The 24,318-nt window shown below is 39.6% G+C and overlaps 2 protein-coding genes across 3 annotated transcripts; both read right to left on the bottom strand.

Annotated features, from left to right (window-relative positions):
- Nucleotides 1-326: 326 nt before the first annotated feature.
- On the bottom strand, nucleotides 327-4,196 carry LOC134290366 (uncharacterized). 2 transcript variants are annotated; one of them, XM_062857490.1, is made up of 3 exons: nucleotides 3,811-4,196; nucleotides 1,878-3,750; nucleotides 327-1,819 (listed from the first exon to the last, which is right to left on the bottom strand). In XM_062857490.1, exon 2 carries the CDS (start codon nucleotides 3,738-3,740, stop codon nucleotides 2,490-2,492), a length of 1,251 nt encoding a protein of 416 aa, XP_062713474.1. In that variant the 5' UTR covers nucleotides 3,741-3,750; nucleotides 3,811-4,196; the 3' UTR covers nucleotides 327-1,819; nucleotides 1,878-2,489. The 2 variants fall into 2 exon arrangements, with proteins under 2 accessions (XP_062713474.1, XP_062713473.1); XM_062857489.1 differs by having other exon boundaries at nucleotides 1,878-4,196.
- Nucleotides 4,197-10,926: 6,730 nt separating this feature from the next.
- Nucleotides 10,927-16,021, bottom strand: LOC115264543 (serine/threonine-protein kinase pelle-like). Its single transcript, XM_029868301.2, has 5 exons — nucleotides 15,653-16,021; nucleotides 15,481-15,590; nucleotides 12,248-12,822; nucleotides 12,047-12,176; nucleotides 10,927-11,471 (listed from the first exon to the last, which is right to left on the bottom strand). Exons 1-5 carry the CDS (start codon nucleotides 15,842-15,844, stop codon nucleotides 10,955-10,957), a joined length of 1,524 nt encoding a protein of 507 aa, XP_029724161.1. The 5' UTR covers nucleotides 15,845-16,021; the 3' UTR covers nucleotides 10,927-10,954.
- Between the last annotated feature and the right edge of the window lie 8,297 nt (nucleotides 16,022-24,318).

The raw sequence follows: 24,318 nt of genomic DNA, 5'->3' as shown, positions 1-24,318 counted from the left end.
ACCTCAGAAGTTCTTTTTTTAGGTGTTCCTTGAGAATTTTTTTAAAGAGTTCCTCGGGAGATCCTCCAGGAGTTCCTCGAAAATTCTTCCAGGAGTTTCTTTGGAAAATTCTACATGAATTCATCGGAATTTTTCTCCAGGAGTTTTCCAACAACTTTTTCAGAAATTTCCCAGAAATTCTTTGAGAATTCCTTTATGGGATCCTCTAGAATTCCCAAAGGAGTTGCTAGAAAATTCCTTGGAAAATTGTTCCATGGAATTGTTGACCATCTTCTAGAGAAGTTCTCGTCGATTTCCTGAAGGACGTCCATGGATCTCCTGAAGGAATTTCTGAAAACTCCTGGAGGATTTTTCGATGATCATCTAAAGGAGTTCTCCTGGAAGAATTACCGAGAAGCTCCGGGAGGAATTTCCGTGGCACTTCTGGAAGAATTTACGAGAATCTCCTGGATAAATTCTCGAGAAACTCCTTCTTCTGGGGGAGTTCCCAAGGATATCCTGGTGGAATTCCTAAAGAGCTCCTAGAGGAATCCCCGATGAACTCCTAGAGGATTTCCCGAAGAACTCGTGGAGGAATTTCCTAAGAGCTCCTTGAGGAATTCCCGAAGAACTCCTGGAGGAATTCTCGAGAATGTCCTGGAGGAATTGCCGAGGAACTCTTGTAGAATATTCCGATGAACTCCTGGAGGAACATGTAGAAGAATTCCTGGAGGAATGCAGAAATTCTCGGGAAACTTATGAAAGAATTCCAGAGGAACTCCTAGAGGAGCTCTCGAGGAATTTCTGGAGGAATTCCTGAGGATCTTCTGCAGGAATTCCGGAACTCTTGGAAATAAATCGGAGGAACTTGTTTAGGAAAACCCCTTTAAATTGCCATGGAATTTTTGAAGAGAACCATGCATTATTGTTAGATGAACTCATGGTATATTCCTTCATGTAAAGCCAACGTGATGCATTAGGAAGTGGCTTCAATCAGAAAATGTTGATTTATGTAGTGTCAACCTAATGGTAGTAGAATTCTTGATTATAACCTGTAGGTCCAGGTACCTTAACTGCTATCTTCTAGACTCTGGGTGTTATGTGATCATATGATTATAGGTCAAAGACTATAGGGTGTTTCAAGTAATTTGGACATACCGTTACCGTTTATTGCATGATATAAAACCATATATTTTTCAAAACTAATGTAGTTTACTTTTTTAATTTTTGAATAGAGAAATCTTGCACTTGTTTCCGTGTTAGTGAGGCTTCTTCGGCTTCAGCTGGTAGTGGGACATCTCCTCTCCATCGCCTAGGCTCATCAGTTTCCAGACCTAGCGGTGAGTGTGAACGACCAGTTCTCTTTCATACAGAAACCGAACGAGAACAGAGTCGCCTCGTACAGCATGAGACACCTTTCTGTGTCTGCTTCAGCACGCTGTAGCTAAAGTAATCTTTGGTTGGTGTCTATGTGCCGATTATAATGAAGAAGCCATACCGGAAGGTGCCTCAGTCATGTGACCTCAAGTTCACACGGCTTGATCGACGCTTTCACTGGCAACGGTGTTTCTGGTTCTCCTTTAAACGGCAAATGTAATCGAAAAGTGGAGTCACTGGTGGCTGGCTTGTTGAAGCACAGAGATGTCGTTAGCGGGACCAGATGGCATTGGCACTAGTGGTCCTTTGCTCCCCGGTTTCATTTTCACAGAATAACACTCGTGCCACGGTAACTACGGGCGGCCCCCATGCAGAAGATCAAACGTACATAGCAGCTGGTTCTGCGGTAGTTAATCCTGCCGCAACAGCTTCTGTGGCACCGCTGTTGCGCGGAAAACATTTGCTGAAACAGAAAATTATTGTTAATTAATAAAATCATTCTGTTAAACGTAATAAAATACCTTTTTTCCGGTGGAACCCGTTTGGCTTAAGTGCCAATTTTTCAATCAAAACAACTTATCAACCATGACTTAACTAACATGACAGCTGGCTGAACGACGTAAGTACACCGACGAAAGTAACATAAATTCGCGTAACGCGACGTAACGCACATGACGTAAGAAACCCGACAGGTTTCAGAATGACTTAACAAAATGACTTATTTATGTTTTCCAACACTAAATGTCGTAAGATTGTTTTAATGCAAAAAAATAACGTTGTGTTATATTTTAACAAGCTTTTTATTAAGGAAACAATAAATACTGTTCCTTAGTATCGTTTACGTGTATTTGTTTTATTGAATTCATTTTGATTGTTAAATAGGAATTAAAAATGAAACCCAAAACTTTGAGTTTGATTTTCTCGATACAATCTAAATGTTACTTAGGACGTATTGAAAATTTGCTCTTGGTTTGTTCAGAAAATGTGGGTATTTGAAGGGAAAATTTGATCCAACCGTAGCAGTTCCCAATGATATTGCAGGATAAAATAAGGCTAAACATATTCAAAATGTAACATTTATTTCCTCTTTATTTCGCTTTAATAAAACAAAAACTCGCAACAAAATTGATTTTTTATTCTGCATGATCAAGATCCGGACAATCCGTTATTTCGTTTCTCAAATCTTTCCCTATCTCATCTTCTTGAACCGCAACCGATGTCCTCATGGCGTTGAGTAAATTGTTACTTGTTCGTTCGCGCATTTCCAACATTTCAATCCGATGATCCAGTGCATTCAAGTGGGAGTTCACAGTCGCACGCAATGTACTGAATGCAGTACGCAGAGCAACGATGTCCTCATGGTAGCTGTCATTGACATTGTTGGCTGTTTCCAATTCGCGCTTGATGGCATTCACACGCATTCCTTCTTTTGCCTTGAATAGCCCTGCCAACGTCTGTGGAGGGTATTGCATCATCGAAGAACGTTTATAAGCTGGGGCACTCTGGATTGCATTAGCCCAGAAAGTCCATGCCATACCGTGAGCATCAAGTATACCACCATGAGTATTTCGCAGCTCCTCTGTCAAATCTAGCAAAGCCTGTGTGCTAGCCGCGCCAGAACGGTCTCGTTCAGTCGGTTCGATGAGTGCTTCCTTCACCGTGTTCCACATCGCCCGATTACTCACGCTAAGTGAGTAAATGTGGAGGTAAAGGGATATGTCCTTATTTCTCCAATTCTGCAACAAGTTATGCTTGTTGTCCTGTATGTTTTCTACTTTATAATACCGTCGCCCAGATTGAAACAGGGCAAAGTTGTTTAAATCTTCCAGGGTTGGTTTTTCTTTGGAACACCACTGTGGAGTAGAACCACCGTCTTCGTTTGCTGCAAAAATTATTTCACGGTGGAGATGCTCACTAGCTAAATTCCATACCTTGGTCAAAAATTCCTCTCTGTTGTTAGCGGATAACTCCCAACGAGCGATGTAAGCTCCAGACGTCTGTCCTTTGAATTCCCGTTTATACACTAAAAGGGTGCACACGTACAAATCATGCTCCGAACAGTTCGACACATTCGCACTGCTGTTATTTCCTCCAGTTTGTTTTGCAGAACCTTCTTCCGGATCATCTTCATGCAATCCTTTCCAGTTGTCGCCGGGAAAATTTCCTTCGTCGAACTCGAAGTTTTTCACAGGAACTTGTTCCACCATACGTGTGATTGAATCGGCATCATCAGAGTGGGGACTCGTACCGGAACGGAAATTCGCAAGCGGGTCCTCTGTGCATACCTCCGAGAGATACTCCTCCTCCATGTCCTCCATATCGACATCGTCAGCAATTTTTGGGGAACTGCACCCTTCTGCTCCTTCGTCGGCTCCTTCAGACATATTTTAAAAACTGAAAAAATCAAATTATCACTAGTAAAACACGTAATTAATATGCAATACTGAAGATTACCGTGAATGTTTGTTGATGTGTCGACCATCGAATCTGCAGAATGAGCTTTTTTTCTGATGATGTAAACAAAACAACGATGGGTACAGTGAGGATCGAAATTTTGGGCACAGTGCATTTCAACGTTGAAATAGAATTCATACAAATTTCGTTATATTAGCTTGTTTTGTGTGAGAAACATTTTAGATTTGAAGTACATCAATATAAAATCGTCAAATACACTTGAAACGCTCATAATCTGTATAGAAACGTAACAATTTGATTGTACTATAATTTGTTAAGCATTTCTGAAAACCCGACCCTTCACTGTAAGCGACAGTGGGAGCAGTGTGAACATTTTTCGGTGGGACAATTTTATTTGCCTGTGCGTCGCATTAGGTGCAGGATCGTCAATAGTGCATCTGAAAAACATCGCAACTCTGTTGACGTTTCGTTTTTGACAGATAGCGGTGCGATAACTGCAAAATTGTTGCACTTAGCGGACTTGCAGTTAAAAAGCATTGCAGTTAAACCGTTTGCACCGAGCGAACGTCTAGGGGAGACTGAGGAGACTTGATCCCTGGGGAGACTTGTTCCCCCCATATTTGCTCGGAATCAAAAATATTTTTCTTCTAGCATATTTTTTCCAAAACTACTCCTGGACAAACAACTATGTTTTGGCTACAAGTGATTTCGATTGTACATTGTATTATTTTTTAACAGCTGATGGTTTGTTTTCAGTCCTTCAGAAATCTTTTAGGCGATTCCGAAAAATCTCAATAACTTTGTGAAAATTTAACCAAATCGTGTCAAAATTTCACAGCAGATAGTTTGAATAAAATACTTTCAAACTTATTTATCCAAATAAGGCTGTTGTTAACATATTTGCATCAATTCAGCTTAGTATACACAACAGTGACATGGGGAGACTTGTTCCCTCGAGGATTACACACACATTATACATGTGAAAAATAAAATTCTATTCGGAAGCCTCTATTTACTTGAAATTCTAGTCTATTCAACGATGAAATGTGTCAGATAATTATAACTTTAGTACAAACCAAAAAAATGGGGATCAAGTCTCCCCATTTTGAAAATACGGCATATCCTTAAAAATTTAGGGAAATCTTACAATTTCAAACACTCCATATTCATCGAAAATACAAGAAAACTCGAAAAGAAAATGAATAGGAAGACTTTGGAATTATTTTCCCTTCGAATAAACCATGTTCACAAAGGGGGATCAAGTGTCATCCATTTTTGAAAAATACATCATAAAACATGCCTCCATAAAAACACAGTTTTGAAAACTTTAACAATAATTTAAAGGCCTTTTGTTGTGTATAAACTTGCAATAGATGTTCACCTGTCATTTTATACGGAAATCGGATCTTGTTTTGTGTTTTTCTTAAAGTTTCAGGTAAACTAAGAAAAAGGGATCAAGTCTCCCCAGTCTCCCCTACTGTATTAAGGTAAATAAAATGAGTGGTTTATACTAAAATATTGAAGTTTATATTGTTTTAAGTAATAATATTTGACGTTGAAGTTATGAGTATGTTTTGAAATTGTGATGGTTTTGTACCAAACGAGAATTGCTTGAAAAAAAAACAAGAGATGGTTTTGTACCAGTTATAGAACGGTTTTGTACCGAAAGTAAAATGGTTTTGTTCTAGACGAACAGATGTCTAATTAAAGATAAAAAGAGAAAGTTTTGTATCAGATGTGAGATGGTTATGTACCGCAAGAGAGAAATGGTTTTGTACCAAAGTGAAATGGTTTTGTACCAGACAATGTATTACAAATAATTGGAAGTTTCCGTACCAGATGTGAAGAGGTTGTGTACCGAAAAAGAAATGGTTTTTTTTATCAAACGTGAAACTGTTTTGTACCGTGAACCTAATGGTTGTGTACCAGATGTGTTTTTGTACCAGTTGTGAGGTGGTTTTGTACCAATCGAGAAATGGTTTTGTACCAAAGATAGAGTTGTTTTTCACCAGATGCGGTTTTGTACCGAGCGAGAAATGGTTTTGTACCAAATCAAAAGCTGCTTGTTTGCAAAGGTTTTGTTCCAGGTGTGAAATGGTTTTGTACCAGAGATAGAGCGTTTTTGCACGAGATGTGGTTTTGCACCATATGTGCACATTCATGAAATGGTTCTGTTCTAAAACAAGAGGTGTTCGTTTGCAAAGGGATGGAATGGTTTTGTACCAGTTGTGAAATGGTTCTGTACCAGGAAGGGAGATATTGTAGTATAAATTAGATGGCTTGGGGCCAAATGTGGATTGTTTAGATACCATAATTAAAATGGTTTAGGTTTGGTCCAAATATGTGTGGTTTTGTACCTAATTGGTAGCTGAAAAGAGGTAGTTTTGTACCTAATTGGTAGGTAAAGAGGAGTGGTTTTGCGGAAGAGTGATTGATTGGTCCGAATTTTGGGTGTCCTTGTAAATGAAGAGAAATTACATTTGTATTGTATTGGACTTTGGCTTTGTTCTAAACCCATGATCGGTAGTGTGGAGATGGTCGAACGTGTATTTGTTCTGGATTTATGCGAGAATTGAGAATGCTGTGTCGACACTGTTTCGATCTTAAGAAGTGACCCCTATAGGGTGATCCAGTAACTGGATAGTGAACTGATGACATGTTTCCGTGACTATGATTGGAATCGAAAAATGTTCGAAGTGTTACGTCTGTTTGTCTATGTTTGTGTCTAGTATTCGTACTTTGAGAGTGACTATACTTTTGAAACTAATTATAGGCGAGATTATAGGTCAGTATGTGTTGTGGGAAATAGTTGATTATCAACACGAACCAGATGAGTACTACATAATAAAAAAAAATAATGATCGGGTACTGTTTCTACAATTGTGTACCACTCTTGAAATGGTTGAGTTCCACAATATAAATGATTTATTTCCAAAACAAAAACACATGTGAACTAGAAACATAATTTCTATGAAAATTGTAGGTGATGTGTCGATCGATTATCATAATCTATCATAATGCATTTGGTGCAATATTGATCAGGGGTCGGAGGTCAAGTGGAAGGAAGGTATAAACATCTCACGATGATGTATTCTGCAGAGATTTGCTAACTGAACTCGACGAATTGGAGCCGTCATTCCGGAAAATATTCTTTCGGTTTAAGAACGAGACAGCAAACAAATGACACACTGTTATACATTTATCGTTAAAGCAACGCGTGCGAGGGATTCCCTCTTGCGGTTGGTGTCATTTTTATGCTGCTCATGCTGCCAGACGATGAAGAAGCATTGCCGGAAGGTGTTCCTATCAGCGGGGCAGCACGGACGTCAACCACGAATAGATGTGCCGTAGTCCACATGAATTTGACATGTTTGGGAAATTGACACTTTTGGGCACTCTGACAGTTTTGGGATGTGCACGACATTTGCGAATTAGTCATTACCATACGTTGTTACTTAAGTAAAACGTGTAAAACTAGCAAAGGGTTATCAAAATTTTAGCGTGCAATCGTTCGAAATTACACGACAACTCGAAGATAGCAAATAAATCAGTGAGAAATTGTGTAATGCATAAATTTTCAGCACAAACAATTTTGAACGTGTTTTTGTTGTGAGCTACGGGGATTTTGCCTTTTGCTGGCCCCCTGGTTCCTATGCATCTTCAAAAAAAAAAAAGTTAACAGAGTAGAACAGTTTTGGTTTTAGGAATTTAGGAAAATTTCTGATCTATTAGTTTAGAATAAGCAATTTCGATGAGCGTTTCATATAAAATATATTAGAGAATACATTTTAAAAAGTCGGTTGAAGTAATCAACGAATGGAAACGTTTTTGAAATTGAACGGTGATTCCGAAACAGTTCAGGCAAACTACCTTGGAATTCACTTTCAAAGTAAATGAACAATATTCATGTAGAAATTATATGCTAGATTATTGCGAAGGAATTTGCATAGTGGCACATAGCTGATGTATAGTTTTGTTTTGACACTGCTGGGAACATAATTACCATACAACTTTTCAAATAGATGACACCATTATCTGATGTGGCAGAGGAAAAGAACCGTCTGTCGTCGTAGTAAGAGTCTGGGAAGAACGGTTTGAGGTCTTCTTTATAACCTAACGTTTGGATAGCAGGTTAAACACGCGGAACAGCTCAGTTTTAGAAAAGGTGCTGCCGTGAGTCAAGTTCCACATGTAGTAGATCCTTCGTATAACAACACTGTATAACAGTATTCTTGAGCAACTATTTTGAACAGTTCCTCCGTAGATGACCTCATTAACATCCTAGAGTTTCTGCGTTTAGAGGTGAATGGATCAGCCCTGGGAATTCGTGAAGTTACTATAATTGGACCGAAGCCATGACCAAAGCTTAGAAGGAAAGAAGCACCTCCACCATTAAGGAAAGTTTGTAAAATCGTCCATCAGTTTTAAACAGTCACTAAATCAATAGTGTTACGGATTAGTTTTAGAGTGGTTCGTAGATATTGCTGAAATGGGTTCGATCCCAATGTTAATTTTGGAGCTGATGTCACAGATAGTGTAAATGAGAGTAGAACTAAATGAATCTGTTCATCGGCATGTGGTGTATGAGTGCTGAGGCAGATATAGCACTGCTGACTTACACACCATAGGATTCCATGGAGATTATTGAAATAATTAAAGTAGAAATCGAGGTATCTGAGAAAAAACTACAGCTACATTCTTGGTAGTGCTAATAAGGTGTTCTGGTGGCTTGATCTGTGAAAGATTTGAACGCACGGAAGATATAATAGTGGATCGAGTCTACAGTATCACCAGTTCAATGGTGCCCCCCAAACGAGACATTATCGAATTTGATTCGCGCCCATAAATACTTCGTCGGCTATGCCGTGACGAGTACATCACGAAGTTCTGCATGTTACGAGCCGCTGTGACTGGAAGGTTTTCGAGGTTCATGAGGTGACTCAGAGAAATTCTCGAAGATTGATGCTGAAGATGCCCTTCATCGGTTAGGAATTTCCGCGTACACACGACCGTGACAACGTTTTAACGATACATGACTTGTTTAAAGTAAGCTGTACACCTGGGTTTTTTCAGAGGGTTATGTATGGTTAATTGGGACCATGGACTGAATTATTGGATATTCGATTGACATGTGTTGTTGGTAGTAGAACTCAAACAAACACTATTTGTCTGTAGCATTCAATGTTTGGAGAGTGTTAGAGTATTTAGGCATTTCGGTTACCGGTTTACTATGTCATGGCGTGCAATGTTGGAGGGTTTATACCAGGTGTTCGCTACGAAACAGATTCTGCTAAGACGATTCAGGTTGAAGGGTTTGAACTGTATACCTGAATAGGTGAAGTTAGTTGTATTTGCTGCGATGGAAATCAATGGAGTTGGGAAGCAAATTTGCACATTTATACAAGGCAGCGTGATTCAGAATGTATTGGAAATTGCAGAAGTAGCACATGGATCATGTCAATAAATAACTACAATGAAATGTGGGTTCTGGTCAGATGTTGAGGTAAATTTCATGGAATCATTATCGTCGACAGTTTCGTTGGAACTGATTTTATACGGGAGGTCTTTGCACTAAATGTTCTGTAGATTTGATTTTTTCATAGATGATCAAGATGTATAATGGACCTTATTGCATTGGCGAAGAAACAAGGAAATACTGCGAGTACTAGAGGATCGACTCAGGACTACACTTAGTTGGTTTTCGAAAAGTGGAGGAGAGGAACGGATCAACAAGACCATACTTGGGTGACCGAAGGAAGCTGACAGTCATGACTAGGTCTGGAACAGAAGATCCATTTCGCTGACAACTCGGCAATGCATTATACAGCTGACATTGCGAAGGCCTTGTATATACTTGGACGGTGATTGTGATGAGCTGCCGTGTATCGGCGAAGCATCTGTATGCACAAAGTGAAGGTGCTATGCTATGACTACTGGGAAGGGAAACACAAGGGAGCAGATGTGTAGGTTGTTGAGCAGAGCAGGTTTTGGTCGGTAGTTTTCAAATAAATTTGAGATTGTTGAACTTAGTAAAACTTATTGTCAAGGGAGTTCGATTGAATTGGGCATCTAGCGTGGATCATTGACACAGAGCACTGTAGCGAAGCAATCACGACGATAGGATGACAATAGGCAGGATCTTAATCATTTAGGAGAACTAGGTGAATATCATTTCAATGAAGTTAATGTCTTTAATGTATAGGGGGGATGTAGAGTCTAGAGGCGCATTGGCCCTTTATATAAAGAGATCAAGTTAGACAGCCCTGTCATGAATGTCATCGGATACAAGTGTGGTGGCAGATCGAGAGTAACGAAGCGAAGTGTGAGACGTGAATGGCGTGTGTTGGATTGCAAGAAAATATAAAACGTGAAACTTACATAAAAGTATTTCAGTTGGAATTCAATGAACGTCTTCGATCCTACACTGAGCAGAGTCCTGAGCACCCATGGTGGTGCAGAGGGCCGAATTGAAAGATCTCCATCCTGGGTGATTGCCCGCCACCGCCTTAACCTATGCTCAGGTCAAATTTCTGTCGACTTCCTTTATTCCCTTGTCGAGGCTGCGCCGCCATGAGCCTCTGGGTTTGGCCCTTGGTTTGGCCTCTACTGCGATGTCCTGCTGGATTCCAATCTAACGCTTGGTTGCAAACTTCGTTTCCGTCGCTGCAATTGTGATTCCACAATTCGGCACCAACATTTCAAAAGGGCGTAACTGCATTTGGAAATAATACCTTCTTTCAAAGCTGTAGGTCGTACTGCCTCCCTTACACTCAAACCACCGTGGTTGTCGGAAAGAGGAGAGTTTTTCCCATCTGGTACTTGTTGTGAAAAACATGGAAATCATAACACATGATCCACAGCTTTAAAAGAAGATGATGATTCCAAAAGCAGTTACGCCCTTTTGAAATGTTGGTGTCGAATTATTGTAAAATATTGAAAACTCATCGGATTTGTTAAAGAATTTTTAGCAAGACCCGCTATTTTGATATTTTTTTCAGGCCCCTCAAAATGCAAAATCCTGCCAAAAAAAAAAATAAATAGTGGAGGGAGGCGGAGGGGGGGTGGTTGGCTTGGTTGAGACAAAAAGTCAAACGTATCCGCCGAATATAAATTATCAATAGGAAGTTCTTTTGCTCTATTCCAAATGTTATAATGTAAGTAAAAAAAAGATGTTGCCCGTATCCTATTCGCCTAGAAAATCAACCAGTGTTTTGTAAACCTCCACCATCTCCTTCCGCTGTTCCGGTTCATCCACGGTGCACGACAACCCCGCTCTCAAGAGCATTACATAACTGCGAAAAGTCCGTACATTCTCCGTACGCAGCAAAACCGGATCTATTAGTCGACGCAGGTCATCACCGGATTGCTTTGTCGATAGTATGACATCCTTCAGGTGCTTCGGAACCCGTTTGTCGTCGTACACCCGCTGCCCGGTACACATCTCGTACAGGACCAGCCCGTAGCTGTAGCTGTCCACCTTGGTGCTCAGTTGCCGCTGCGAGATGAACTCCGGCGGAATGTACGGACGGGTACCGTACACACGGGACACCTTCATACTGGAATCGCTTACCATCATCTCGCGTGTTAAGCCGAAGTCTCCGATTCGCGGTTCGTTATTCGGCCCTAGTAGAATGTTTCCCGGTTTGATGTCCCCATGGATGACCGGTTTCTGGGCAAAGGTGTGCAGATATTGAAGACCTCTGGAATGTATAGAATGCGTATGATAGAAATTTTAAAAGTAGGTCAAAAACGAATGAGCCATGTGAGTTATAAAAATACCCTAAACTTTGAAGTGGAAATCATATCTTTGGAAGATCTTGAAAATTTGAATTTCTAGTAACATTACCCTCTCAGACATAATAATGAACGAGCTGCTGGAAGAATTGAACTACAACTTCAACTACTTACTACATGAGGTCCGAGCAGACTCAAGAAACCTGAATTTGGAAAGCCGCCGTACAGTTGAAGCATGGATCAAGAAGCTCTCGGCCACCAATCAATCGATGGAGGAAGTTCGCCTAAGAAACGATTTCCTATTCTACTTGGCGAGAAACTGCGAAGGAACACTGCCACCGTTCGATCAGCGATGGCTTCTAGGATGTCCTGAATTTGTCAAGCTTGGTGTTGAGGGCTACTTGGGACCAACGGCCTCAGCAGGACAGTTACAAAAGGTATAACGAAAAAGCATTCGTGTATCGCAACCGGTGCAACGATGTGGCGTCTCTTGTAACCTAGCCGTTGTTAGCGCTGTAGTCTAAATAGGAGTGCAACTTACCTGGCTGTGCCTTTGGCGATCTTTACCCGATCATCGATTAGCAGCGGAGGAATGGCACTGCTTTTCGGAAACAATTTGACATCGAGCGATCCCCCGGGCATGAATTGGTACACCAAGCAAGGTTCACCATCTGAAATGGATACGTCGATAGAAAGAAAGCCAATTTATATGTATCATTTTGTCAGTTGAAGTTCTACTTACAATCCAAGCTGTATCCCAGCAGTGGAACAACGTTCTCGTGTCGGCATGCATTCAGGTATTTCAGCTCGTTAAGACTTTGCCGTAGCTCCGTTCGGGCCGATTCCATGTTGATACCTTTGATCTTCTTGATTGCGACGTACGTTTGCTTGAAGTAACCCTTGTAAACCACTCCGAATCCGCCTTTGCCAAGCTCATTTCCCGGGTGCCAGTTTCCGGTTGCTTGCCGCAGCTCTTCTCCACTGAACAGCGGCAGGCCGCCCACAGTGGCCGCGATTTGGTCGGAAGGAGAACGCATGAGGCCGGGAAATCTCGCTGGGGCAGCCATAGCTGCTGGAGGTTCTGGTGGCACAACTGGCGGCGGCACCGGTGGCGCTACCTTCTGGACAAATTCGGCTTTCTGTTGTGCTTTTTCGGAATTTCCATCCGTTGTGTATCCCTGGGATGGATCCTTTTGTGAAGCCACAGGACCGTTCATGACTTTGCCTGTATCGCTTGGTGCAGCTGTTGTCAGCAGGACGTGATACTTTGGCTCAACAAAACGTTTGATTACTTCCATGGCTGGCACTAAGCTTTCCCTAAAAAAAATGTGTTGTTTTAGTGAATAGATCTTTGGTAAATCTGTTGCACAGAAAAAAAGTCTAACAAATGCCAGAAGAGACGAAGATTAAACCACTCAACCATACTTAGAATGAAAAACCTTATTCCAACAGTTTTCCGGTGGTGTCCAGAAGACAGATATATGCTTCCCGCGCTTGGGCAGTAGAACCAATCTTTGCATTTTCCGCCTCTCCGGAAATTCGCCTCTGCGCGTAGAACATATGTATAGCCATTCTGGACATGTCAGAGCTAGCCTCAATGCCTGTCTTAATAACGACTATTATCGGGATACCATCCGGACCCGGAGAGCCTTGTTCTACTTAGGTGACTTCGCTATTGCGATAAGCTTGTCGTTCGTCATCGTGACAACCGCGTATTGGCCGGTTTGGCCATAAGAGGACGGGGGTCCATGGTCTTATATCGTGGCGCGAGAACAACGCTTCCACGATCTTCTGCAGCACCTCGGAGCGCTCTGGGGATGCTGAATGCTGATGCGCCCTTCATATTGACCATTACTACTCTGTAGACATGATCCCAGATGGTCGTGTTAGCTGCCTGACAGAGGTTTTCGAAGCACGCCCGCTTATGCGCCTTAATATTTTTTTTCAGTGCCAGTTTAGCCGCCCTGTGGGCCTCACTTCGCTTTATTCTACCCTCATCGGTGTGAGCTCTTGGCATACTCGTCCTACCTCTTAGGCAGAATGCGCGGAGTTCATCGATTTCTGTATAACACCAGTATATTGGTTTGCGTCCATTTCTGGGTAGAGATCGCCTTGGCGTTGTGGCATCGCATGCACGGCTTAGGGCAAGGGGTCGGACAGCTCATTGATACTGGGATTAATATTGGTTGATATTTTTAATATTTATTAAAATCCATAATTTCATCAAAGTAGCTTTGGTTCTCTTTTCAATGAACATCTGTCATAAACCAGGATGTTGAAGACAACGAAAGTCAAACCGTAGACAAACATTGGCAAAGAATTGAAGTATTTGAAATCATATTTCATTTTTCTATTTGTAGTACATCACACACAATTTTTACAGTTTCAGGAGCTGACGATACAAAGACCCACACCAAAGAGGATCCTTTGCTGAAGACGAAATCAGCTCTACTTGATGTTCCTTGAGATAACAAATCAAATACCAAGATCTCTTACATATAATCTTTCAATAAAACCTAATTCCTTTAAGGCAGATTCCATGCAAATATGTTAAACAAGCGTATGTGTATCATGCTCGATTTCCACGTAGCTGAGGGAGATTTGGTAAATCAAACTCTGGGGTATATATTATCATAAGAGATTATTTATTAAATTATGTACCGACACGTAGAAGGCTCTCAGAATCTACGTGTCTATAAAAGTAGTGAAGTATTTCAGGGGAAAATAATTACGAAATGAGAACCATAGAGCTTGGGAGGGTAAAATTTTAGCCAGGGTTTCGGTTTCTTTGATGATTTGTTATGTTTCGAAAACAGTATGTTAATGGTATGATTTGGGTATCGCTTCCGAGGCAGGATAGTTTCATATTCAGGCCGCTTGATGCCACAAACTAAGCTGGCAGTACCAGCATACATTAAGCAGCATCTCATTGATAAACAAACGGTTGTTCTGACAAAAACCCAGGCTAACATAAATTTTGAATATACCCTGTGCACAAGATGAAGCTGTATGATAGCGAGGACCGAGGAGTACGGAAATGGCCAGCGGTTTTTTATGTACAACATCAGGCTGTTCACAAAATAAGATCTGTACTAACTTCTGTGGCATTCTTGTTTGACATGATAACAAACAAAAATAACCATCACGGCACACTTGATCATTTTTGTGATATTTGGATTAATATTTTTAATATTTTTTGATATTTCGATCCCAGATCAGGCTGTCCGACCCCTTGGCTTAGGGTTTCTACTAGATCATCGTTGGACAGATCTTTGGTGTTACCTTCCACAAGCAATCGCTCCACAAATGCCGGCTTATCGAAGTGCGAGGTCAGCCATCCTCGATGGCTGTCAATGAGCCTCGGCTGTGGCTGTCTACCTCAGTGGTCCAGCTGTCCGAACAGCCAGATGACCACTGTGCGTGTACCCATCGTCGACCCTCCAGTCTGAGCAAAGGTCTAGACCCGGGCTTCAGAAGGTTACATCAATGATGGACTCCGCACCGTTCCTACTGTATGTGTTTTTGTCGCCTACGTTCGCTACATGTGCGTTTAGTCGAACCATAGCTTCGATTAAAGCCCAGCCTCTCGCATTAGTCGCTCCACCGCCCATACGTTGAAGTCTCCACAAGGACTCAATCCCACTAGTGCTCTAAATAGCAAATAGCATAGACGAGAACTGGTCTACCGGCCACCTAGATGAGGGTGCATAACAACTGCAGTAGTACACCCCGTTAATCTTCACTATTGCGAAGCCTTTGTGCGACGTAGAAATTATTTCCTGGACCGGAAATCGACCGGTTGTACAGATCGCCACTAGCTTGGCCTTGTCCGTTACCCAGTTCCCGTTGTCGGGAGGGATGCGGTATGCATTATCGTCGGTTGATTCGACCTCCACGCGTGCTTGTATTTCTAGTCGTCTCACTTGCGTACAACAACACAGTGTTAAGCTTGGAAATGAAAAATGCTATAAATACCTGTACAGGACAACAAACAGTTCAGCAATCGTGTGATTCAAATTCCCCCATTTCAAAAGCAGACTTTCGCTAGGCGATCCTCCCGATCGAGCACAACATCGTCTAATACTCTGTGGAAGAAAAGTAACACATTAGTAAATTTAAAAACAGTAATATCCGGATAAATCCATACTTCTACGTCCTCTGCATTGTACCCCATTTGCCGTAGGGCCAGTCCGACCCACTTGGCATCCTGATCGAGTAAATCGGCCAGGCGTTTTTTCACCAGTTGGGGAATGTCGTAGATGTACTTGAAATTTCCACTAATATCTGCATTGACGTGGTGGGAATTCCCCGCGGGGGATCCCAGGTTTTGGGCAGCCATAATCCTGCCAGTTTCCAGGAAATAATGATGTATTTTCAAAAGCTCATATTCACGTGATAAAATTTAAAAACGAAAAACTATGCTGAAAATTATAGAAAACAAAAATAACACTGTTTTTGTTCAATGATCAACACTGATAGCGTTGATGCATCGCTGTGGCGTTTTAGACTGCAATTTAAGAGAGAAATGCATCAGTCAATGCAGTGAGAGTAATGAAAAGCGTGAGAGAGAATACATCAATTTACACGCTAAAATAGGGCAGTTCAAAACAAACATCATATAATTTTAAAACTGGAAAGAACCAGAGCTGCATAATATCAATCTTGTCGATTGACTGATATTGCTGTTGAAACGACAATACCAGAAGACTATACTATCGTTCACTCCGGAGGCACTGACTGATATCGCTACCAGCTCAGTGTTTATCTCTATTCAATCTAGGTACTAACGGTACTAACATACATATACACAATTTTCCTTCATCATTACTTACCTACCAATTGGAAACACCAAATGCAATTACTTTGTTCGGTAGATCGGAGGACTTGGAATTGGTATGATGTTACGTCTGTTTGTCTGGGATCAAGCAGCTGAACGGACTTCGTGAAAATCGTTCCACTCGTGTTTATCCCTGCTATCCTTATTACACCCTCTAAATCAATGTTAAACAGCAAGCACGGAAAACATCATCTTGGCGTAACCTCGGCCGTAACCCTCTGCAAGTTTCGAAGGGCCTCGGGAGTGTCCCTGATACTCGAACTACGCACATCACTCGATCAATCGTATCAGTTTATCCGCGAATCCGTATTCGTGCATAATCTGCTAAAGCTGGCCTCGCTCGATTGTATCATACGCCGATTTAAAATCGATGCAGGGTGGCCACTCAGAGCAGCAAATAAAATTCCCGAGTTTTTCCCGGTTTTCCAGATAGGTTTTTGAAATTTTTCCCGATTCTAAAATAGAATAATTTACAGTGAAAATTAAACATACTTACTAAGAAAACTTTAAGAGAGTTAATATTGAATATTTTCAAATCCTTGGATTTAACATAGTATTCATGTGAACTTGAAAATAAGTTGAGTGTTGTTTGTCTCGTATCCAATGATGGGCATTGAAGTTTTACGACATCTTCATTAAACATTCCTTAAATTCATAGATGACCAACTAGTACAAATTATGCAGTTGTTTAAGCAAATAAAAATAAAAAAGATAATCCTGAGGGGGTCGAAATTCTCAGTATGATTATTAGCCTGGTACACGGTTTATATGGGAAAATACAAAAAATGGAAAAACTCAAGTTCCTGTATACTTTTTGAGTTCCACTTTGGTCCCATAGCAAAATTTCAAATCGATTGGAAAAACTTTATTTTAGCGCCCGCCATTCTAAGTTTTTCATACGATTTACTATGGGGAAATTTTACTCCTGCAAAGAAAAATCACTAGGAGTCACCCCTAGATCCCTAAAAATAAGTCGTTGGATGATGTCTGTAGATAACTTCACGAGGAATCACACCTCTGAAGACAGCAAATCGATGTGACGTTCGTGGAAAAAGTTATTAGACCTCACCCGATCGATAAAATAACGAGATTTTATTATTTACTAGCTGTACCCGGCAAACTTTGTCTTGCCTACTGCGTTTTTTGACGTTTCAAGTCCCAAGCCAAGTCCAAGTCCCCGTTCAAAATGTATGAAAACCAAATTTTCAAAAACTATTCATTTTTGCATGTTTTTTGTCTCATAAACCTTCCTTGGGTGAAAACTAACAGAACAAAACTCAGACGACCCGAATCGGACCATCCGTTCGCAAGTTATGCGCGGTCCCACGTATGCCACTGCATTTTTATATATATAGATAGATTGTGTTATTCCTTACATGTTAAACAGCGTTTGCATGTCATTCGGTTTTCAGTCAACAACTTTTTTCACATGCCTCAGATCGCTTTGCGGTCTTCGGAGGGTTGGTTCCTCGTAAAATTTTCAACAGAAATCATTCATCGATTTATATTTAGGGGTTAAGGGGCAACCTGTGGCGATTTTTCTTTGAAAAAGTGATTTTCCCCATACTAATCGTATGAAAATTTAAAATGGCTGACGCTAAAATATAGTTTCTCAGATCGATCTGAAATTTTGCACAGTTGATATGGGACTAAAATGGAACTCAAAAAGTATACAAGAGTAAAATGTCTTTTTGTGTCCCACGCTAATGATTGTAGGATTTACGAACTTATTATTAGTGGATTTCTTAGTAATATTCCAAAAATCTCTTCTGAAAAAATCTTGGTAAGGCAGGCAATAACAGAATGCCCAGAAAAAAAAAACATTCTGGATGAACTTCTGGTGGAATATCTGGAAAGATTACTCGTGAAAGAATTTTGGAAACGATTTCTAGGGAAATCTTCAGTGTAGTATTTATGATGACCATTTTCAAGATATTTTAATAGAAAACCAGTGGCGAACTTTATGGTACCGTAAATGGCTACTGCAGAAAGTCAGGCAGCTTACTTACGCTAGAATCGTAAATTCTAAGAGAAATTTGAGAGATCAAAGAAATCCTAGATTTTGTCTGATACTCGCCTAGCATTCAGTTATTTCATCATCGATTGAAATATGAAGCTCTCAGAGATTTAATTCTGATCACATTTTCCCTATGTCAAGATATTCTCCAGGAATTCCTGAAAAATTAGTTTTTGGAAATTATTTATTTCCATAATCATACAACTATATTGCTCCAGATGCTTTTGAATACTCAATGAAAATTTCAATTGGTAGTTTAACTAGAAACTACGAATACTCAAAATTCTCGAGAATTTGCTGAACCAGGAGTTTTACCAGGGACTTCTGCTGAAGCTTCGGGATTTTCCCGATACCTTACTCCGGTTTTCTCCGAACATTTTTATTCACAAGTAAATACAATAAATGAGTACATCCAAGAGCTTCATGAAAAACATCAGAAATCTTTCAAACAAAATATTAGAAGTACTTTTATGAGCTACAATAGGCGTGCTTTGAGGAATTTCATCAGATACTAAAAATCCCTTCATATATTCTTTCAATTGTTTTTCACTAACTATTTTTGAATTGTAAAAATTTTTTCACCAGAATTACTCATCCAGAATTTCATAACTTTTACAGGGTGGCCACTCAACTCGGTAAAATAAATTCCCGGTTATTTCCCGGTTTTTTCCCGGTACCTAAAATTTTTTTCCCGGTTTTCTAGAAATTGATTTATATGGTTAAATCGGAACACTGATATTGCTATTTTCTATTTTCTCACTTTTCTGATTTTAAAAACAGTTAACCTTACTGGAAGCACACCATTGTCAATGTCTAACAATGTCAAAAAATATCATTCATCATAAACAGCCCAAGTGAAGTAGACTTTTGGCTCAATTGATCGCGTTCTAGGAGGTTGACAATTTATGGCGGCTTTAATAAATTTTACATTTATATATTTTTTGAATTCCCCAACAATATAACACCATAACTGTTCAATTTAATGCTTTAAGCTTGAACTGTTTAACCCTCTTTTTCCCATGGTAGCACAGGTGATCCACCACTTTGCACTGTTCATACAAATACAGGATAAGTTAGATCATTCCCATTTTTTCGTCAGATGTTTGTATATGTTTAATGAACTATTATGCCAAGTTTGGTCAAAATTTCTCTGCTCGTTTTTGTTCTGGAGCTAAATGATTAAGCGAAAGTCGGTATTTTTTCTATTTTAATTCAAACAATATTTGAATATTCAATATTCCGAAACATGAACATTATTTACAACGGAAAAAAAATACTAGCATGCCCTACAGTATGTATATTAGCACAATGAAATACCGTTTCACAAACAAGTTGACGATAAAACACTAATTTTATGAACAAACATGTGGATCATCAGTGATCCATTGGGAACATAACGACATTTTTATCCTTCCTGATCTAACCTGTTCCTTGTTAGCATGTTTGTTTACATTCAAGATATTTTCCATTATTAATAGGGTTTCATGTAAAAATGTCATTATTTCATATAATGCAATCTATATAGCGCCGGCAATAAGTCGTAGATGAATCCAGGAGGGTTTATATGGTACGAGGAGAGAATCAATAGATTCGAAGCGAATCATGTCCGAATAACTACTTATGATAACTGCAAGAAGTCCGACAAGTTTCATTAAGTTTTACAGAAGGGCTAGATAAGAATCTCGAGATGAATTAAAGATTTAATAGACGATTTATAAATATATAGTTTTAAAAAAAAAACAATATACAAATAAAAAAACAAAATTTATATATGTGAATTCAGTGCATCCATCTTCCCAATGGATCACAGGTGATCCATCCAAAAAATCAAATTTTTCATTTCTAACGATATTTTGGAGTAAAACTATACTTCTTTTGTTCTGGTGATTTTTTCAGAAACCATTTAATCTATTTTTAAATGTCAAAAAACTTTGTGGGAAAGAAAGGGTTAACGCTCAAAATGGCATAAAAATACTTGAATGCGAATTTTTGTACCAGAAGGTCTTTTGTTATGTGCAAGTTACCAACATTCAAAATTCAGAAAACGTTAGTAAAATCTCGAACAAAGCGCCTAATCATGCCTAACAGTTAGAAGCGAATGAGCCCTGCTATTAGAGCATCTTTGGTGGAAAAACAAAATCCAATATAGGCCACATTTAGTAGAAAGCCCATATTTTCTTAAAAACTTAAAATATTTCTCAAGAAAGTATTTTCGGAATTTTATACATATTAGATATGCTCTATTCAAAGTTAGGGTAGAGATTTCAAATAGAAATTCCAAATGAAATTTTTGAAAAAAAAAAAACTCAAATCAATTTCTCGAGAATCTACTGGAGCAATCCCTGGGAGATTATTCGAAAAATCTCTTGAAGAAACTTGTAAAGGTAATCTGGAAAGTAAAAACGGTTTGTGGAATCTCTTGAATAATTATTAAAGGATTCCTTGATAATGTTCACTGTTGAGATGCTGGACAGTATACTAATGAAAGAGGGACTCCTGAAGAGATCCATGGAAGGATTCAAAGAGGTAAAATAAAGTTGGAATTCCCAAAATAAATTACTTCAAAAGTATTTGACAAAAAGCATGTAAAATCTTTAAGAACGTCTTTAGAAATTATTTATATTTTTTTCAATAATTTTCTTGAACAAAAAGGAAATTATTGGTAAAACTGCTTGATATGGTTGAATTGTTTTGGAAAAGTTACTTGTAAGACGTTTCAAGAAATCCCTGGGACAATATCTTGTTAAATCTCTTAATGAATGTTTGGAGAAATCTGTAGGAGAATCTGCGAAGAAAACCTTGGTTTATCATCAAGAGAAATGTTAGGCAACCTGGAAGAATCGATTGTATATAATCTAAAGAACATGTCCAACATGAAATACTGGAAAAAATGTTATGAAATTCTTGAAGACGATCGATTTAACAGGATTTCTAAAATCATACACATTTGTAATTGTAAAGGAACACTGCGGTAAAATAAGGTATTTTTTTTAATATGGCAATATTTTTTTCTGTAATGATACAATACACTGAGTCCTACCCTCGACACATTATTTAAAGTTTTCCATTTATACCTAAGGTTTTTCAAAAACAATTGTAAATCTCTACTACAGTTCTATTAAAAAAGTCCAAGATTTAAAATCAAAATTTAAGAAAATCTAAAATAAATCTTATGATGAAGTTTTGAACTCTGTATCTAGTATCTGCGATATAGTATCTTTAGATTACAAAAATATAGATCATGATTAAGAAAAAATAACAAATCTCATGTGGATGCAATAGAAATTATTATCCTGGACCTTCAATTTTAAGGGTGGTTTATGTTCTAAGCAAATTCCCGGTTTTTTCCCGGTTTTTCCCGGTTGTTTGCGATTCCCGGGTAATTCCCGGTTTTCCCGGAATTCCCGGTTGAGTGGCCACCCTGCTTTTAATATTAATTTATTCTTGGGGCAATTCATTCATTCATTCAAAATTTTATCAGCATCCAAATTTCTCAAAGACTTTTCGCTCAAAGACAAAGGCTATATCAAATATTCTCCTAGAGATAGTACAAGGATAATTTTTTAGAAAGAAGTTATAATTTTTGTTATGTTTTATAAAACTTTTATAGGACGCTTGTTATGTTTTCAGGAACATGTACATCCTGAAATGCTAAAGTGACAACCAGTCTTTCCACCACAATGTTCTTTAGAATATCTTTGAAATTGTTCAAATTGTGATGTTAGGTAACATCACTATGATTAACTTCAATTGTCATGACTCGACGACAAGTTATTAATTTCGAAGAATGGTTTTTAAGCCAGTTCAACCACTATGTTATATAGTTCAACAGTTGTTGACTGCATTTCCCACAGATTCTCGTACTTATGCTTCTGGACTCTGGAGACTGTACAAATTTTAGAATTTTAGAAATTCCCGGTGGCTGGCAACAATTTCCGAGGTTTTCCCGACTTTTTCCCGGTGGTTTCGAATTCCCGAGCTTTTCCCGGTTTTCCCGAAATTCCCGACTGGGTGGCCACCCTGTCGATGAACAGGGGATGTGTGGGCACGTTGTGTTCGCGGCATTTCTGCAACACCTGGCGGGTGGCGAACATCTGGTCCGTTGTAGCGCGTTCATCCATGAATTCGGCCTGATTTGCCCCACGAACTCTTGCAATCGGTGATAGACGGCGGCATAAAATTTGAGAGAGTATCTTCATAGACTTAATACTAAGACATAAATGTCAGGAACAAATTCAGTTCCATTTCTGACGCCAGTTTTCCCCCCATGTTTCCCCCAGTAAAATCGCCCAATACTGGTTTTCTTAAAGCGACGCTTTCAATGTCAGTTGGCTCCGCCCGTTTTCATCAAAGCAATACTGAGTTCGCCAATTTAGTGACCATGACAACGAGAAAGATTGCCCAATGACGCAGTGTCAACTGACAGATTGATTTTTATACATATTTAGCAACACCATATCTTCAAGCGTTCATAACCGTGTGGGTTTAACAAGAGCTCAGTGATCTCGACGTTTATGGTTAGATTCCAGTCTGCATAGTTGTACAATCTTTTTGCACGGATCATTTTGATAAGTTGTCTTCTCCTTATGGAATTCATAGACATAGGTAGACGAGTTATGATATTTGTTTTTTTTTTTTTAAATTTTGGATGTACTCCGATAATTTACTTCGCTAATTGTAACATAGGGTCCACGGCTAGCGACGGTAATGGACGGATATAAGCGGATTTTTTTGGTTAGATAATTAACTGTCATTCCCCCTGGAACAGCTACACACGCCCGCTGGGTCCCCGTTGGCCGAGAGAAGATGAATGTTGTTTTTTTCTTTCCTGGAATGTGTCAATAAATAATCGTTTTTTCTTGTTGTCATGGTCACTAGATTTGTGCACTCAGTCTTGCTTCGATAAAGATGGGCGGAACAAACTGACATTGAAAGCGTGGCGTCAGAAACACCAGTATTGGGCGAACTTACTGGGGGAACGACTGGCGTCACAACAAATTCTCCAGTTTCATATTGATTGTTGGTATCTTGTAGGCGGAGCTTAGTAGTGTGATCGCGCGATAGTTACCGCAATCTTAGTAATGACCCAGTGTAGTGCTCTCACCAGTGCTTCTCCAGCGGCTTTGTTGAACCTCCTCTACACTACACCTTCCGTTCGAAAACTCCAAGATCCACTGCATGCATCAAAACGTCCCTGGTAAACTTTCAAATGGATTTGAACGAATTTTAGAGATGGCCTAAGTGCACCGACGAACCGACGTGACAGTGGCGATCCAAAACTGTCCCCCCCCCCCCCCAAATTTAACGGTCGACCAGCGAAGCGAGCGATCGCTTCTGTCAAATCAGCGCAGACGCGAACCGTTTCCTAAATATATGAACACACGGGGGTTTGGTGTCGAGCTATCAAATCATCGCGAGCCGTTATAGAGGTGGCGATAGTGTTCGGCTATTTTTCATCATGGCGTCGCGGACAACAAATTTGAATTTATTTGTTCTAGCTGTCACGTCGGTTCGTCGGTGCTAAGTGATCGGTGTTAACAGATTTTCGAGTGCTCGTACATATGTATTACGTTCTGTAAGAAATACAGATTTTTTGGGCTAGCGGAGTTAATAATGTATTTTCACAAGAGGTAGGAAAGTGATAATGACTCATCAGAGCACACACTGACTTATATCACAGTCGTCCTATCAAAATAAGCGATTTACTTTCCATTGATAAGCCCAGTTTCGTGTTCAAAAGGAATCGTTCAAGAAACTTCTTGTCTGCCATTTGAACTGACATTTCATCGCAACTGCCGCAACTGCGATCAAAGAAAAACGGTTTCTTGAGTGATTCAGACGAAGAATTTCCCATGCATCAAGATAGGCCTCAAGTAAATATTGTTCTTGCAGTTGAAAATCGAAATTTTTGACACGCGAAAATAGATTCATAGGTAACTAGCTGTCCCCGGCAAACTTT

Source organism: Aedes albopictus, chromosome 3 (genome assembly GCF_035046485.1).
Source record: "Aedes albopictus strain Foshan chromosome 3, AalbF5, whole genome shotgun sequence".
NCBI classification, from domain to species: Eukaryota; Metazoa; Arthropoda; class Insecta; order Diptera; family Culicidae; genus Aedes; species Aedes albopictus.
Note: the sequence above shows the minus strand (reverse complement) of the source record. Positions and strands in the feature narration are given on the sequence as shown.